This window comes from Emydura macquarii, unplaced genomic scaffold, assembly GCF_026122565.2.
Source record: "Emydura macquarii macquarii isolate MOO-44397 ecotype Brisbane River unplaced genomic scaffold, CSIRO-AGI_Emac_v2 contig_3692, whole genome shotgun sequence".
In the NCBI taxonomy this organism is placed as follows: domain Eukaryota; kingdom Metazoa; phylum Chordata; order Testudines; family Chelidae; genus Emydura; species Emydura macquarii.
Genome location: NW_027133829.1, coordinates 10,812,217 through 10,828,330, shown reverse-complemented (window position 1 = coordinate 10,828,330; position 16,114 = coordinate 10,812,217). Strand labels below are relative to the sequence as shown.

At 53.0% G+C, this 16,114-nt stretch overlaps 1 protein-coding gene across 2 annotated transcripts; it reads left to right on the top strand.

Moving 5' to 3' along the window:
- The first annotated feature begins 643 nt into the window (after positions 1 to 643).
- On the top strand, positions 644 to 15,722 carry FGF8 (fibroblast growth factor 8). Of its 2 annotated transcripts, XM_067537172.1 has the most exons (5): positions 644 to 746; positions 909 to 945; positions 3,112 to 3,292; positions 8,184 to 8,290; positions 14,002 to 15,722. In XM_067537172.1, the coding sequence occupies exons 1-5, from the start codon at positions 718 to 720 to the stop codon at positions 14,287 to 14,289; spliced, it is 642 nt and encodes a 213-aa protein (XP_067393273.1). In that variant the 5' UTR covers positions 644 to 717; the 3' UTR covers positions 14,290 to 15,722. The 2 variants fall into 2 exon arrangements, with proteins under 2 accessions (XP_067393273.1, XP_067393274.1); XM_067537173.1 differs by lacking the exons at positions 644 to 746; positions 909 to 945 and adding an exon at positions 2,132 to 2,195.
- Positions 15,723 to 16,114: the final 392 nt, after the last annotated feature.

Below are 16,114 nucleotides of genomic sequence, written 5' to 3'. Positions count from 1 at the left end.
TCGGCTCGCCCCGGCTTTCCGCCTCGCCCCCCCCGCGCCCCGGCTTTCCCAGGGGAGCCCCCGCTGGAGAGCGGGGTGCGCCCGGGCAGGGACAGGAACAGGGGCCGCCCCGGGGCGCAGCGCAGCGCAGCGCTCGCCGCTTTCCAGGCTTCCTCCGGACCCAGCCAGAAAACGGGGCAGACGCCCCCTAGAGCCACCCGCCCCCCAGCGCCCCCCTTCCCCCCGCCGGCGCCGCCCCCCTTCCCCCCGCCGGCGCCCCCTTCCCCCGCAGCGCCCCTTTCCCACCGGGGCGCAGCGCGGGCTCCCCGCTCGCTGCTCGGATCCTGCGCGCCTGGAGCTGCCCCCGGAAGATTTCGGTCTCCCCCGGCCCCCCCCCCCATCACCTCTCCAGCCCCCCCCCCCCCCCCCCGCGATCGGACCTGCAGGGGGGATGGGCGGGCGAGCCAGCCGGGGCCCCCTGCACTGAATAGCCGCCTCTACCTTCTCCGCTTGCGGCCAGCTGGCTTGGGGGGGGGGGGGGGGACGCGCCTCCCGGGAAGGCAAAAACACCCCCTCCAGCCCAGTGAAGCTTTAGTTTTTTTGCACCGCCACCACGGAAAGGACCGTGCTGGGAAAGCCCTTGACGGGCGCCTCCCCCCCGCCCCCCCGGCCCCGGCCCCGGCCCCGGCCGCCCACCTCTGACAAAGTTACGGCTCTGTCTAAACGCTCAGTCTCAGGATGGAGCCCTGCTCAGTGTTTAGCTATTTGTAAGTAATCTCCGCTGAATTTGTCTGCTTTCCCTCCCCCAGCCCCGGTCCAACCCCCCCGCCCTTTATTTTCCACATTTATTTCGGCTCCATTTCAAAGCAATCACTTCACACCTCTTTTTTTCCCCCCTTTTCCTTTTCTTTTTCCTCCTCTCATTCTAGGTTATTGCACTTGTTTGTCCTCTCCTTACAAGCTCAGGTACGTAAGCTTTGATTCTCTCTTTGTTTGAAATTACCCGCAGCCGCCGCAGAAATAATCTTTTCCTTTAATTGTTTGGAAGCCAAATCTGCTTTTTAACAGCGATAATTAATAATGGAAGGGGAGGAAAACGGGGGGTAACTCTTGAGCAGTCAGACCTGAGGCAGAACGGAGAGTCATTTTACACCGAAGTTCAGGGAAAATAAGCCGAGTGTAGTAGGAGAAAAGGTGATTGCCGGCTGCAAACTAAGCGATGAAATGAGAAAAAGCCAAAATACAAGGGAGGAACTGTAGGCTGATTGCTGGAAAGGACACAGCAATGCTTCTTGGGTTGGTTATTTTAATTGCAATTGCAAAATTGTGGATTTTTTCACTATTGGGTCTTTTTTTACACACATCTAAATCGAATAAAAAGGCTTCACTTAAAAAAAAAAAAGGACACCTGATTTGGCCCAGTTTATAATGTCACTCTAGCATCACTCTGCTTGCTAAAGATCAGAATAGTGCTGTGAATATATTCAACAGCCCATCCTCAGCTCTGTGCTGTGCAAAACCAATGTTGGGGACGTGTGGTCCCCCTGATTTCAAACCCAGGGGGAAAACAAGGAAGAGGTTACAGGTGTGCGATATGGTTTAAAAAGGCCATGGGTCGACAATTTTGGAAGCTTGGAAAAATAAGAATTCCAGCATGAAGGGGGTGGAGGGTGGAAAGCAAAGGGAACTGAGCCAACACAGCAAGAAGGAGTTGTGTTAAAACATAGTTGCAATATTTTGGAGTATCAGATGGAGACCAAATAGCCGTATGGCAGGCTCTTCTCCACATGGTACCCTCATCAGAGTTGGCGAGAGGACCCGAAGATATTATCCAAAAACCTTCTATAGGAAACACTCACACACACAAAGAGAGTGAGATTAAATTGTCAAGGGAAGATATCTATATAAACTCGGCTTTGGGGAAGCTGTTGCTGTTCTTATAGCAGGGAGGAATCCTTCATGTTTGACATGGAGGTGGGGCGGGGGGTCGTGCAATGCCACCCGGGTGATGTTGAAAGGAGCTATCTCCTCAACATTTGCTCAGAATACGTCTTTATAAATGTCAGGGGCGAGCTAAACCTTCTAGACTTAAAAGAGGGATTTGAGACGAGGGCCGGGGAATTCTGTGCAGACTTGACTGGCAGGGGAAAAGCAGATTTGGTGTTCCCGAAATGATTCAACCAGAACAAAATGCAGCTGGTTCTGTAGAGAACCGGGTCAGTAACTGATTTAGTGCTAGGGGGATTCTGTTTAAGCAAAATGTTTGGGGGAGCTGCTGGTGGGAAACTGCTAACTGGGCTCATGGTAAACGGAGCCGTTCATAAATACTAAAGGGGAAACAATTGCAAACTGCCGTGGCTACTACCCGGGGCTATCCAGTTGGGGGATAATTTGTGGCTGTATTTGCTTTCTGTGCCACCGGTTATTTTGGTCTAGGGCACGGTTCCCTTGCTTTTATCTGTGGGCTTTTATTTGAAGTGGACTCACAAAGCAGAAGTGGGTTTTTCAAAAGAGCAGAACAAGAAAGAGCAAAGGGCCAGTGAGAAAAAGCAATTGTTAAAGCGAATGGAATGATAGTGCCTCTGACACCATAAGTGTCTGCAAGTAGCTAATGCGAGAGCCACTGTCTTCCCCCAGGAGATATGTGGCCACATCTAATGTCGTGGTACAGATCCTGCTGTCACTCTGATGGAAATCTGGAGTAACTCCATTCCGTTCAGTGCACTGCCAGCAGTGTAGATGAGAAAGGAGTTTGCTCCTCAGTGTATATACACCAGCCTGGAGTCTGATCTCGCTGACACCAGCCTGAATCAGAAGGAACTCCTCTGAAGTCCATGGACTGATGCTGGTTATAAAACGGGGACAACTAAGATCACAATCAGCCCGGCCAAACGGTATCCACCTGCGCACCCCGAGAGCCAGTGATTTCCGTCTGGCCAGTGATTTTGTGCAGCGCTTTACAGTTGGAAAGCGCTGTCTGAGCTCCAGTACACAGCCAGCCTGGCTTTGCACCATATAAACTAGCTGCCTTGTAAACCCCCGCTGGGGGCCAGCGACCGTCACGCAGCCCAGTAGCCCCTCGGCGGAGCAGAGATTATAATGGTGTGTTGTATATTTTTTAATTTCCTAAAGGTAACTGTTCAGTCCTCACCTAATTTTACACAGCATGTGAGGGAGCAGAGTCTGGTGACGGATCAGCTCAGCCGACGGCTCGTCCGCACCTACCAGCTCTACAGCCGGACCAGCGGGAAGCATGTGCAAGTCCTGGACAACAAGAAAATCAATGCCATGGCAGAGGACGGGGATACTCACGGTAAGGACACACGACGGGGCGGGCCGGACGCTGGGGGGGGGGGCATTAGCAGCGCAGCGTAGTAATTGATGGCCTCTGTCCCATTGGTTTGCCAGAAATCACTGAAAGGCTTTGGGTCGCGGGGTCCTGCAGCGGGAGAACGTGGAGATCAATGCTTATCATAGGACTTCGCTGCCATGCGAGCCACAGATCAGGGCGTGTTTCAAGCGACACCGCATCTCAGGAGGGAATAGGTGCTCTGGGGTTTGTTTGTTTGTTGACACCTGACCCCGGGTGCGTGGAGGGCTTGCTGTCCGATTGCTGCTGCTCGCAGTGGCCGGCTGGGCTACAGGACAGAGACGGTGGCACATATTCCCGTGCCAAGAAACAAACATGAGCTGCTGATTTGTTCAGGGGGGAGGACCCCCATTTAGAACAAGCCCAGGAGAGGGAGGTGGCGTTTCCCTTAACTGTGTTCTGTGCCCCAGCCTTCCACACGCATCCAGGCGTGTCCTGAGCCAAGGTGCCGGGAGGGAGGGGGAAGATGACTGCAGCGTATCTCAGGAGACAAAAGCGAGGAGTTCTGTCCGGGGAAGGATTCCCTCTGCCACCTGCAACTGTGCTCCTTTCCTCAAGCCTCCCAGATGGGGTCTTTGGTGGGAAAAGACCAGTCCCCGCAGCTCTCACTTTCAAAGAGTGGGACAGAGTAGCCTGGAGACGTGTGAAAGTCTAAATACTTGGATCGTGTGTGTTAATTACGCAATCAAATGGTCAAACACATACAGGAGCTCACGGGCGTCAGCAAACCTCTGGGTGCTCTAAATTGTTCCAGGCCTTTAGCATTTTTCTACATACATGTGGGACATAGCTCTGACGTTACAGGCCTGCGCCTGTTGAATTCAGTGGCAGAGGACGCACACGGCCGTTGGATGCGTACGTATTTATATGTGCTACCCATTAGAATCAGTACTGTTTTTCTTTGGTATTAGCTGCAATTTCCCTTTCTTGCTCAGAGAGATTAGTGGAAAATAGATATATTTTGGTTTGGCTGAAAATTTTATGATGAACTTTAATAGCTAGAGCGAAGTGTGGATTCCAGATCTTGTGCTATATTAGCCTTTCAAATGAAATATCCCTGCCATAAAGCAGTTCCAGGTTGAAAGGGTATTAGATGATTTCCCAGGAAACGAAAAAAATCTCATCTTGTTTTCTATATATACACATATATATACTTTTTTTTTTTTAAAAGAGCAGCTATTGCAAATTTAAATAATGATAAAGTTAAACAAAGCCAGCAAGAGGCTAGTGGCGCTTTGAAAAACTCTATTAAAAACTAATAGAAAAAAAATGAAGAATGATCTAAAACAGAAAAAGAACAAGCAGTTTTTCAGATGTAAAGTTTTAAAAGAGTTGCAAGTCTGTAAATGTTAAAATAGAGGTTCAGGATTGTTCTATATGAATCTCTAGAGAGACCCCCATGTCTGGAAGAGCTATTAAAACTCTTCTGACTTTCACCTTTTTTAACATTTCCTGAATACTTTCTCCTCTTCGCAGTCCAGTTAGGGGATCAAGTGTGTCTCGCTGCATTTTTTCAGCATTTACGTAGCCACTTTCCCTTCAAAGTTTTAGCATGAAACATAATTTTACTGGGATAAATCTGTCACTTAAGTGAAAGAATAGAGTTGAATATGTTAAGCTTTAAAAAAAAAAAAAAACCCAACCCCAACAACTGTTATTTAAAAATCCCCTTTAAGAAAAATTAAAAAACGAAAGCGTTTGGCTTATATTTTGGGGATAAGAATAAAAGGGTTGATTTATTTCCACAACTGACCGCTTTCCCCGCTGTGACGTTTTTACTGCCGACTTAATGTCGTGCAGTGTTCTAGGTTATCTGTCTTAATTGTCAATATTTGACTGACTTTTTAGTTATGAGCAAAGCGGGATGGATCATAAAGCCCTCCTCCTCCTGCTTCCTGAGCTGTGTCTTTGGCTAAAACCGACCCTGCGCGGCTTTAATCTGGATTAAAATATCCTCAGGCCAAATGGCTCGGAAATGGTACCGGATCCCTCAGAAACGGTCGTGAGGTGCCCCGATTTCTGCACGATTTATTTCAGGCTGCACCTCTGGGGGCTGGGGGAATTGGTTCTGGACGGGGTCAGATGGCCTGAATCCAGCGTGCAGCCCTGGGATCTGCATGGCTCTGTGATTCGTCTTTGCTTTTGCGCCCCCATTGTTACCCTCTGGCCGCTTTCTGGAGCCGGGAGCTCGCAGAGCCCTCGGTGCGAGCAGCTGCCTGGCATCGGAGTGGTTCCCCAGCCAGGCTGGTGTGGGGAAGCAAAAGCGACCAACAGGCTATAAATCAGGGCAGGCCTTTGAGAAGGCAGAGAGGAAAGAGATGTGCATCTTTAAAGCTGTGGGTTTGCGTCGCTCTTCCTCTGGCTTTTCCCCACTCCCTCCCTCCTCCCCTCCCAACCTGTCGATCGGGCAGCCAAGGGAAAGAAAATCAATGCTCTTTAAACCTTTTACTGCCTCTCCGATCAATCCCGCTGCCCCAGCCAGCTCCAACGGCAGATAGCTAAGGGGACCTGGGCGCAGGGACCCGGTTCCAGGGAGCCTCGGCTCACGGCTCACGTTGTGCTTTCGGAGATGTTTGGATGGCGCCGGTGTGTTCTGGGAGCTGCCGGGCTAAGGAGAGGAGGTGGAGGGGGCATGACGGGTTGTGGGGGGAGGGCGGGGGCGCGGCGAATCGGCAGCTCAGATCTGACGCGTCCTGGCGTGCCGGAATAACGTAGGGGCCTGAGAGTAGGGCCTGGCACGGCAAGCAGCGTGCCCGGTGCTAGCTAATCCGGGGAGGCCAAAGGGCAAGATGTGCCCAAAGACCCATCTCTTCCCTTCGCTTCACCCCTGAAGTGCAGCTGCTTCTGGGGCAGAACGCAGGAGCCGTTTGGCTGCAGCAATGCAAGGTCGAAATAAGGGCAAGCTGACGCTACCGAATTAAGTCGACCTAGGTTACGCCGATGTTCACCCACTGCGGTAATGAAATCCCTTCTGCATGCCCGCGCTGCGCTCCTGGCGTTGGCTGTGGGTGTCCTCACCCCCAGCGCTTGATTCGAGGGCGGTCCTGGCCACGGGAGATTTCTGCAAAAGGACAGAGCCCCGCGGCGTGGGAGAGTGTCTTTTCCGGCGATTGGCGCATCCTCCTGCGGGGCGTGTCATGCCGTCCCTCGGCGCGTCAGTCGCCTCATCCGTAAAACGGGGGTGATTGTTGCCGAGGAGTTAATTAATCTGGCGCGAGGAAGCCAGGTCTGCACGGTGCTTTTGGAGCCGTGCATCGAAGGCGTGGCGGCAATCCATGGCGGCGGGAGGACGGTGACCGATCACGGCGACTGGTCTGCCGGGGCCGGGCCTGCGGCTTTGCTTGTTGTCACGGGCGTGCTGGGGCCGCAGGACTCCCCAGCTCTCGCTCAGCAATCGCAGAGGCACTTATGGGTGCTCAGCACCTCTCAGGATACGGCCACGATTGGCAAGCGTCAGGTGGGAAGCTGTAATTGCCAGCTAACCAGATTAGTGCTGTATCGTTCGGGCCCGATCCGGCCGCCCTCACCCAGGGGCTGTGACGGGGGCCGGGGGACTACTCAGTTGATGGATTTGGCCCTGTTTTATGTCCCTTGCATCCTATAGTTACAGGGCTTGACTCCTCCCACTTACCCGGGGGTGGGGGTAGCATCGGTCAGTTTACTCCCCATCAGGCTGGTGCATAGTTAAGAACAGGTCCCTGCTGGCTTTTCCCTTCGCTCCCTCTGCAAGAGGCTTTCTCTGGCGGCTGGCCCTGCGAGGCGGAAGGAGCTCCCTGCTCCGGGCGGCCGGGCTGCAGCTCTCAGGCTCCCAGGGAGGGCCGCGGGGGAGAGATGGTGACAGGTCTATTTATAGGCGCCCCATCGATCGGCGATTTGCACAGCTCCCTCGGCCGCCGATCGATGCCTCCATTAAATCACGGAGCCCAAATCAATACGCCCTCTCCGCTCGCGCAGAGGTGAACCGCCTTAGGGGGGGTGGCCGTGCCCGGCGCCGTCTCCCCTGCCACCCGCAAAGTCACCGCTGGCCGAAAGAGCTGCAGGGAGCGACCCTCTCCACCTGCTCGGGCGTGGGCCGCGCAGCGACAGAGCGGGGCCAGGCAGCTCCCCCATCCCTCCCCCGGGCTTGGATTCAACCCCCCGATCTGTCTCCCTGCCTGGCCTTTCGGTGCTGAGTTAGGGCACCGGGTAACGCTGCTGCCTCTCCATCTATCTAGACTGCAGCTCCTAGAGAAAGTCGAGATCTCTGTGGTAATGACGCAGTCCCCTCCCTCAGTATCTGCACCTCACCATCGTATTGATCTTCCCAGTCCCCCTGTCAGGAGGGAAGTGCTGTCATCCCCATTTTCAGAGGGGAAACTGAGGCACAAAGACACTAAAGTGATTGGCCCGCGGTCACCCAGGGATTCTGTGGTCTCCTTAGTCCCGGGCGGGGCCCTAAGCGCTGGGCCAGCAGCCTCCCTGCGAGATCGCCAGCGAGGCATCTCTCTCCGCCCAATACGCGCCTTTTGGGACAGCCTGGCCAGCAGGAGGGGCCTGTTGGGGCTCGCGCCCCACTTCTTCTCAAGCGCCTGGGGTTGGCGGGAGGCTGGGCGCCAGGCCGGAGGCAGGACACCGGGCTGGCCGGGTCGCTGATCGAACCCTGGTTCTGCCACAGGCCTGACAGGAGGTCAGGGGGGGGCTTCTGGCGTGCTCAGAGTCCCGTGGGCTGGGGTGGGGGCTGGGGTCGGCGTCTTCCCGCCGAGTGGGGGTGGGGGAACGGGGTGGCTGCCGCGGCAGACACTGCCCCACCTGCCAGGGCCTGTCACACTCACCTGGCCTCTCTCATTCCCGCCAGCCAAGCTCATCGTGGAGACGGACACCTTTGGGAGCCGGGTGCGCATCAAAGGGGCCGAGACCGGGTTCTACATCTGCATGAACAAGAAGGGGAAGCTGATCGGCAAGGTAAGGGCAGGGGGCCGGCCCGAGGACCCAGAACCCCCCAGGGATGAGGGAGGTGTCGATCCAGAGGCAGGGGAAGGCGGGAACGTGGCTGCGGAGATCCAGGGGGGCTGGCTGTGGAGCTGGGCGGCGTGGGGCGAATTCCACGGCTCTCCTAACCGATATGCCAAGCTGCGCTGCGCCAGCACCCGCGGTGCTCAGCTGCGCCGTGGGGCTGGCCCCGCCCGCTGCCCTTAGCCACGTTTCCCCTGAGCCCCCCGTCACCTCCTTCCTCGGGGCCGGGCCGGGGGGAGCGAGGGAAACTCCACTTTCGGGCCAGGATCGGCTGGCGGGTTTTATGTCGGATTCTCCTTCGCTGGCACCCCTTGTTTGGGGGGTGAGGGGGGCGCAGGCAATGTGCAGACCTGCGCTGGCAGCTGCTTCCTGTGCTCTTGCTCCCGCGCCCCGCTGAACAGCTGCTGGAAGGAGCGCTGGCGCGAGGGCCGCCAGTCCAACGCCTCCCCCCCGCCCCGTTCTGCTGCTGCCCCCACTTGCGTGGATGTAGGTTGGCGTGGCTTCGGCCCTCATCCCGGGGGGGCCCTTTGGCTCCTTTTCCCTCTCGCCGTAGCTTCGGGCACGTTTATTTCACTGCGCTTCAGGCGGGCCCTGGGTTAAGTGCCTAGATCAGCCCCGAGAAGCCCGGCGGCTGGCGCAAATCGGCAGCGCGCTGTGGTACTCCCGGACTGTGGTGTGCACCGGCAGGAGGTCTGGGGCACGAGGAGTTCCGACGTGCTCGCAGCGCCCTGGGACTCGCCGGCTCTGCCCCTGAGGCAGCAGCATTCATTCTGTGCACCCAGGAGCCCAGGTCTCGCCTGTGTTCGCCATCTCCGATGTCCGCTGGCGTGTCAAGGTTCCCCGGGCAGTTCCGGGGCTGTCTGGGCGTGCCCCAGCTGAACTTGGCAGGGCGTGCGCTGTGTGTCTCGCTCACACGCTCACGCGGCCCGGGGCTCGGCTGGCCGCAGGCTCCTCCGCTGCACGCCTGACCGGAGCGCGCCCCTGTGATCGCACGCTGCAAACCGCGTCTCCTGGTCCACGTTCCCAGCCCCGGCCATCCTTCCCCAGCATCTCGGGCCGGAGGAGGAAGGCTTATCGCGACCTGCTTACATCTGATTTCTCTCCCCGCCCAGCAGGGATGCTGCCCTGTCCCTTTGCCTCTTTTCCCTGGCTCTGAGTTCACCTGGCTGGGCTGGGTCTGACATTACCTGCCTCCCCTTCCTGCCCAGACCCGCTTCTCTTCTCCTCCTCCCTGGTCCACTTCTTCCCGGATGTGGCATGTGTGATCTGGCTGTGAGGATCATGAGTTCCCTGCGCTGCCCGGATCCTGCCCCCCCTTGTCTCATGCAACCGGCTTAGGCTTTGCGGCCCATCGGCTAGGATCGGGGTGGGGTGGCGGGAGGCCAGAAAGGAGCCATACGTCACTCAAACCGTGCCCAGCTTCGCAGGCAGCCCAAGGGACTGGAGACTACAGGACCCAGCATGGATGACCTGAGAGGTGTGCTGGGACCTGGGGTGTCTGCACGCTGGGTGCCCCCGTATTAAAGATCTGGGGGCTCGTGGGCATTGGTGGAGTCCCTGCCAGCCGGGGGCTGGTGAGAACACAGCGCAGGGCGGAGGGTTTGGAAACGGGGACGCCACCTCGGGTTTTGGGACTCTCCCAGTTTCTGGCACAGGGTGTGTGTGCGTGAGGTGTCCCGCACAGCTGCCAGCTCCTGCTCACTGGAGGTCCCAGGGCTTGTGTCACAGGAGCCGGACTATGGACGCTGGTGTCCAACTTGGGAAATGACGCGGCCTTCCTAGAGCTCCGGCACCCCCCAGCGTCGGCTGGTCCCCGGGCTCCGGGCTCCCTTGCCCTCACTCGTTCTGTCGTGTTGCTGTGCGCAGCTAGCCGGTTTCCGTGCTCCAGCCCAGAGCCAGTTTCGCGTGCGCAGTCAATGAAGTCATGCCCATGTGTCCTCACCCTGGCTCAGTGAGCATCTTCGTGGCTGCTCCAGAAACGCCAGGCGCTGCTGTTGTCAGGCCAGATGCTGGCTCTTTACTCCACTTTTACTCAGTCCTTACTCCAGCGATAAGGATTCAGCCTATTACCATAAAACCTGTAGGGGGGGCAGGCCTGACTCCCTTCGGTGGCAAAACTCCCCTGGACTTTACCGGGGCCAGGGTTTCACCTTCTTTCTAGCATCTCTTTTGCTGCTTTCCAGCCTCCAGTTTGCAGCCCTTTTAATCTGGGCTTCCGAATGCCAGCTGATCCAGTGTGGGAGGTTTGGACTGGTCACCGGTTTCGACGGCTGTCCCAGATCACGTTCCGTCCCTTATCTCAGGAGCTTGTTTCTTCCCAGCCAGGAGGGCTGGAGGCTCCAGCTAATTCCTAGCCCTGGCAGGTTGAGGTTTTACATATCCATCAATTCTCGTGTTTCTCTCCCTCCGCCTGCCCAGCTGGCCTTCGGTCCCTATGGCTTACACAGGGAGGGATATGGAAAACACCGTAGCCCCTTGTGATTGTGATAATGGCTCTTGCAGTAGCGCCCAGAGAGCCCTCTCCGAGATCCAGACCCCCATGGTGCTAGGAGCTGTACGGACAAGTGAAGACAGCTCCTATCCCCGTGGGGCAGCACGTGGGGTGTAATTAAGCATGTGCGTAAATGTTCGTGCCGTCGGGACGGTTGGGTCTAGGCCTGACCGTTCAGCTCCGGATAGGTATCGAGACTCCCCTCCAGCTTCGAGGCGGTCGTGTCTGGAGTCTGAGCCCAACCCCTAGGGCCCCGCTGCAGACTGGGGGGGTTGGATGCAATGTTTGCAGATGTTGGGGTTCAGCCCCATCTCCCAGGATGATGCCCATGTTGTGCTCCCGGTGATGGCACCCCGTGGCGGTGGGGGGGTTTCCCGCTGAGATTTCTGGAGTTTCCTGGCAGATTAGCCTGAGTGCAGAGTGTGTCCTGCTGTTTCCTCAGGGTGAGCGTGCTGTCTAGCAGGAGACTAGGAGATGGGACGCGTGGGTCTAGTACCACCTCTGCCACTGGTGGCGTTGGGCAAATCAGTTCAATTCTTGATTTAGTCTTAAGTGGAGCACTGGGTCAGGTCCAAGAGGTGAATATTGAACCGCTTGGTAATCGTGACCATAACATCATAAAATAATACATTATAATAAAAAGTAACATCCCTGTGCAGTGGGGGGAACGGGGACACCAAAGCAGCCCACCACGGTAGCATTTAATTTCAGAAATGAGAACTACACAAAAATGAGATAGTTAAACAGCAATGAAAAGGAACTGTCCTGGATTGAGGTGTCATTAGAGGAGGTTTTGGAACAAACTGAGAAATTAAAGAGCAATCAGTCACCAGGACCAGATGGGATCCACCCAAGAGTTCTGCATGAGCTCAAATGTGAAATTGCAGAACTACTGACTGTGGTATGGAACCAATCATTTAAATCAGCTTCTGCACCAGATGACTGGAGGATAGTTAATGTGACACCAATTTTTAAAAAAGGCTCCAGAGGCAGTCCTAGCAATTACAGGCCGGTAAACCTAACTTCAGTACCAGGCAAATTGGTTGAAACTATAGTAAAGAACAGAATTGTCAGACACAGATGAACACGATTTGTTGGGGAAGAATCAACATAGTTTTTGTAAAGGGAAATCATGCCTCACCAATCTACTAGAATGTTCTGAGGGGGTCAACAAGCATGTGGACAAGGGTGAACCAGTGGATACAGTGTGCTCAGATTTTCAGAAAGGCTTTGACAAGGTCCCTCACCAAAGGCTCTTAAGCAAAGTAAGCTGTCATGGGAGAAGAGGGAAGAACCTCTCCTAGATCAGTAACTAGTTAAAAGATAGGAAACAAAGGGTAGGAAGAAATGGTCAGTTTTTAGAATGGATAAAGGTAAATAGTGGTGTCCCCCAGGGTCTGTATTGGGACCAGCGCTGTGCAACATATTCATAAATGATCTGGAAAAAGGGGTAAACAGTGGAGTGGTAAAATTTGCAGACGATACAAAACTACTCAAGACAGTTAAGTCCAGAGCAGACTGAGAAGTGTTAACAAAGGGATCTCACAAAACTGGGTGACTGGGCAACAAAATGGCAGATGACATTTCACAGTGATAAATGTAAAGTCATGCACATTGGAAAACATAATCCCAATTATACAATATAAAGTGATGGGGTGTAAATTAGCTGTTACCAGTGGCGAGAGGTCTTGGAATCATTGTGGACAGTTTTCTGAAAACATCCACTCAATGTGCAGCACCAGTCAAAAAAGCTACTAGAATGTTGGCAATCATTAGGAAAGGGATAGAGAATAAGACAGCAAATATCGTATTGCCTCTTTATAAATCCATGGTACACCCACATCTTGAATACTGTGTGCAGATCTGGTTGCCCCATCTCAAAAAAGATATATTGGAATTGGAAAAGATACAGAAAAGGGCAACTAAAATGAGTAGGGGTTTGAAAAAGTTTCCATTTGAGAAGAGATTAATAAGACTGGGACTTTTCAGCTTGGAAAAGAGATGACTAAGGGGGGATATGAGAGAAGTCTATAAAATTGGTGCGGAGAAAGTGAATAAGGAAGTGTTATTTACTCCTTCTCATAACACAGGAACTAGGGGTCACCAAATGAAATTAATAGGCAGCAGGTTTAAAACAAACAAAGGGAAGTATTTCTTCATATTCATACACCGTCAATCTGTGGAACTCCTTGCCAGAGGATGTTGTGAAAGCCAAGACGTAATGGGGTTAAAAAAAGAAGTAGTAAATTCATGGAGGACAGGTCCATCAATGGCTATTAGCCATGATGGGCAGGGATTGCTGTTTGCCAAAGGCTGGGAATGGCTGACGGGATGGATCTCTTGGTGATTACCTGTTCTATTCATTCCCTCTGAAGCAGCTGGCATTGGTCACTGCTGGAAGACAGGATACTGAGCTAGATGGATTATTGGGCTGATCCAGTATGGCTGTTCTTATATTCTTATGCCCCCATGCCGCCGTTTCCCGCTTGGTGCAATGGTTATAAAAATGCTTACTTGCAACACCGATGAATCAGTTTAATCACTTAATATCCATGAAGCACTTCGGGAACATGAAATAAAGAGGTCAGGGCAGCAAGATCGTTGTCCGCTATTGTTTGTTCTGCTTCCAAGCGCAACGATGTAGGAACCAACGAGGGAGGGGAAACGGCTAAGGTGGCAGAACTAGGAACCTGGTTCCCAATGTCCTGAGATGTTTCTGGCCTTGCTGGAAGCAGGACATACCAGCAAGCTCCTGCGAGGAGGTTCTGGTTGACTTTTGAGCAGCAGGCCGCACCCTTTGGTCCCATGGCAGCAGGAAGGGAAGAACAAGTCACGAACCGCAGTGTTGCCATGACTCGATTGTGAGTTTCGTGATACTGGCTATTTTGCTTAAAGCCCATCTCATGGGAACGGGTGATGACAGGAGAATCTCAGTTTTTATCTTTAAAAACGGGAATTTTTAGCGTCTCTCTCCTTGGTGGTTGTGGAGACAGGTTTGGGAACAGGATCTCTACCAGCCCAGCATTTATTATTTGTAAAGCTCTCTCTTTTTAAAGCCAGTTTCATGATTTGGGGGGCCTGGTTCCTGCTTTGTGAGTGCGTGGGGCTGGCGATGTGAAAGTCCAACCCTTGCTGAATGTATCTTTGTTCCCCGTTCCTCCTGCTGCAGAGCAATGGCAAAGGCAAGGACTGTGTCTTCACGGAGATCGTCCTGGAGAACAACTACACAGCGCTGCAGAACGCCAAGTACGAGGGCTGGTACATGGCCTTCACCCGCAAGGGCCGGCCCCGCAAGGGCTCCAAGACACGGCAGCACCAGCGCGAGGTGCACTTCATGAAGAGGCTCCCCAAGGGCCACCAGACCACCGAGCCCCACAGACGCTTTGAGTTTCTCAATTACCCGTTCAACCGGAGGAGTAAAAGGACTCGAAACTCCAGCCCTCGGCTGGGCCCCTGACCTGCCCCGCCCTCTGCCTCCCAAGTCCCACCCTTTTCCCCCTCTGCGTAGAGATTTGCTGGACCGTGACTAGAGACTTTTTTTATATGGTTATTAAAAAAAAAAAAAAAAAAAAAAAAAAGGAGGAAAAAAATGACCCGATCTAGTTGTTTATAATTTTGTTTTGGTTTTTTTTTTTTTACAAAAGAGAAAAGAAAAGAGAAGAGAGAGGCTCTATTTTTGTATTCCAACTTTAAAAAAGAAAAAGAAATGAAATGTTCAAAGACTCGTGAAGGGGGAAAGGCCCTTCACCTAGAATCATCCTAGTCCGTTTGGGGTTGTGTTTTATTTTTGTAGTTCTAGGGGGAAGGGGGCGAAACTAATAATCATTTTAAAACAAACAAGCAAAAAACAAAGAAAATACCCTCCCCCCGCAATCTGGGACCAAAGTACGACTTCAAATAAAGAACTGGAGGCTTGCTGGAAAAGAGAAAAAGGTGGGAAGGAAAACTGCTGGCAAAGGGGGCAGCGTTGAGGAGTAGGAGCCAGGACTCTTGGGTTCTTTTCCCAGCTTCACGTGGGTGCCTGGTGGGTTTTTGGGTGGGAAGACGCTGATGCTGGCAGTAGTTGGGATTGCATAAGGCTTTCCGCCATCGATATATCTATTTCTTTAACTGAACAAGGGGCGGTTTGATATTGTTCTGAGCCCCAAACTCTGCTGCTTTCCTAGCTCCCTGTCTTTCCACAGGAAGCTAGAGGGGATGGGGAGATAGAGATGCCCCCAGACAAAACCCCGAATGGAGATGAACCTCTGTTAACACAAGGAACCGTGACATTTTCTAAAGCTACAGTTGTGGGGCAGGGGGCAGTGATTGAACTAGAGAAGGTTGGAGCAGGGGGGGTTTGTCCCTGTGAACGATTTGGACTCTTCATTGACAACTGAATTGTTTGCAAGCGGTTGGCAACTGAAAACTGAAAAAAAAAAAAAAAAATTGGCTAAAACAAAAATTCCAAAAACCAAAAAAATGTTCAGCATTTTTGGCTGAATGATCAAAAAAAAAAAAGTTCCATTCTCAGTCCAAATATTTCAGGTTTCAGTCCTCCACCACAAAAATGGCTTTTTTTTTTATTTTGGAGGAAAGCTGCCATTTTTTAATGAAAAATTTTATGTGCCTAATTTTCTGTCAGGGAGGGGGGGGTGGAGAAAAAATATTGACGGAAAATTTCCAGCCAGCCCCGCTCTGAACCAAGCCCTGGGACAAAGACTCTGCAAAGGGTTAAAAAAGAATAATTGTGAATGGGGAGACGGAACACAGACACTGTATCGAAGCCAGAACCCGGGATGGCTTTTCAGCCCATCTTTTTGATTGTTTGTTTGTTTATTTCCTTGAGGATTTCTTTTGTTGTGTACAAATTTAATATGAAATGATTGAAATATTTATTTAAGATGTGCATTAAAATTTGTATTAGTATGATCAAGCCTCTCTCATTTCCAGGCTCAAGAGTGGTGTGGTGGAGGAAGTCTGTCTAAGAGACGCCGGGCAAGGCCTGGCCATGAGGCCTGGTTAGAACCTGTAGGGCCAGGAGGTTTTAGCGATTTGCAGCTGAGTTCGTCCTTTTAGGGCCAGGTTCCCCGGCACATACAATCAGGAGCTGATTTTCCGAAGGGTTCAGCTCCCAATTAGTCACAGATTTTAAGGCCGGCGGGGAGCAGCTGACCATCTAGTCTGACCTGCTGTATGTCACAGGCACAGGATTTCATCCTGGCTAACACATCTTCCAGAAAAGCAGTCAGTCTTGATTAGAAGGTTCAAGCCATGGAGAATCCACCTTTTCCCCGGGGCAG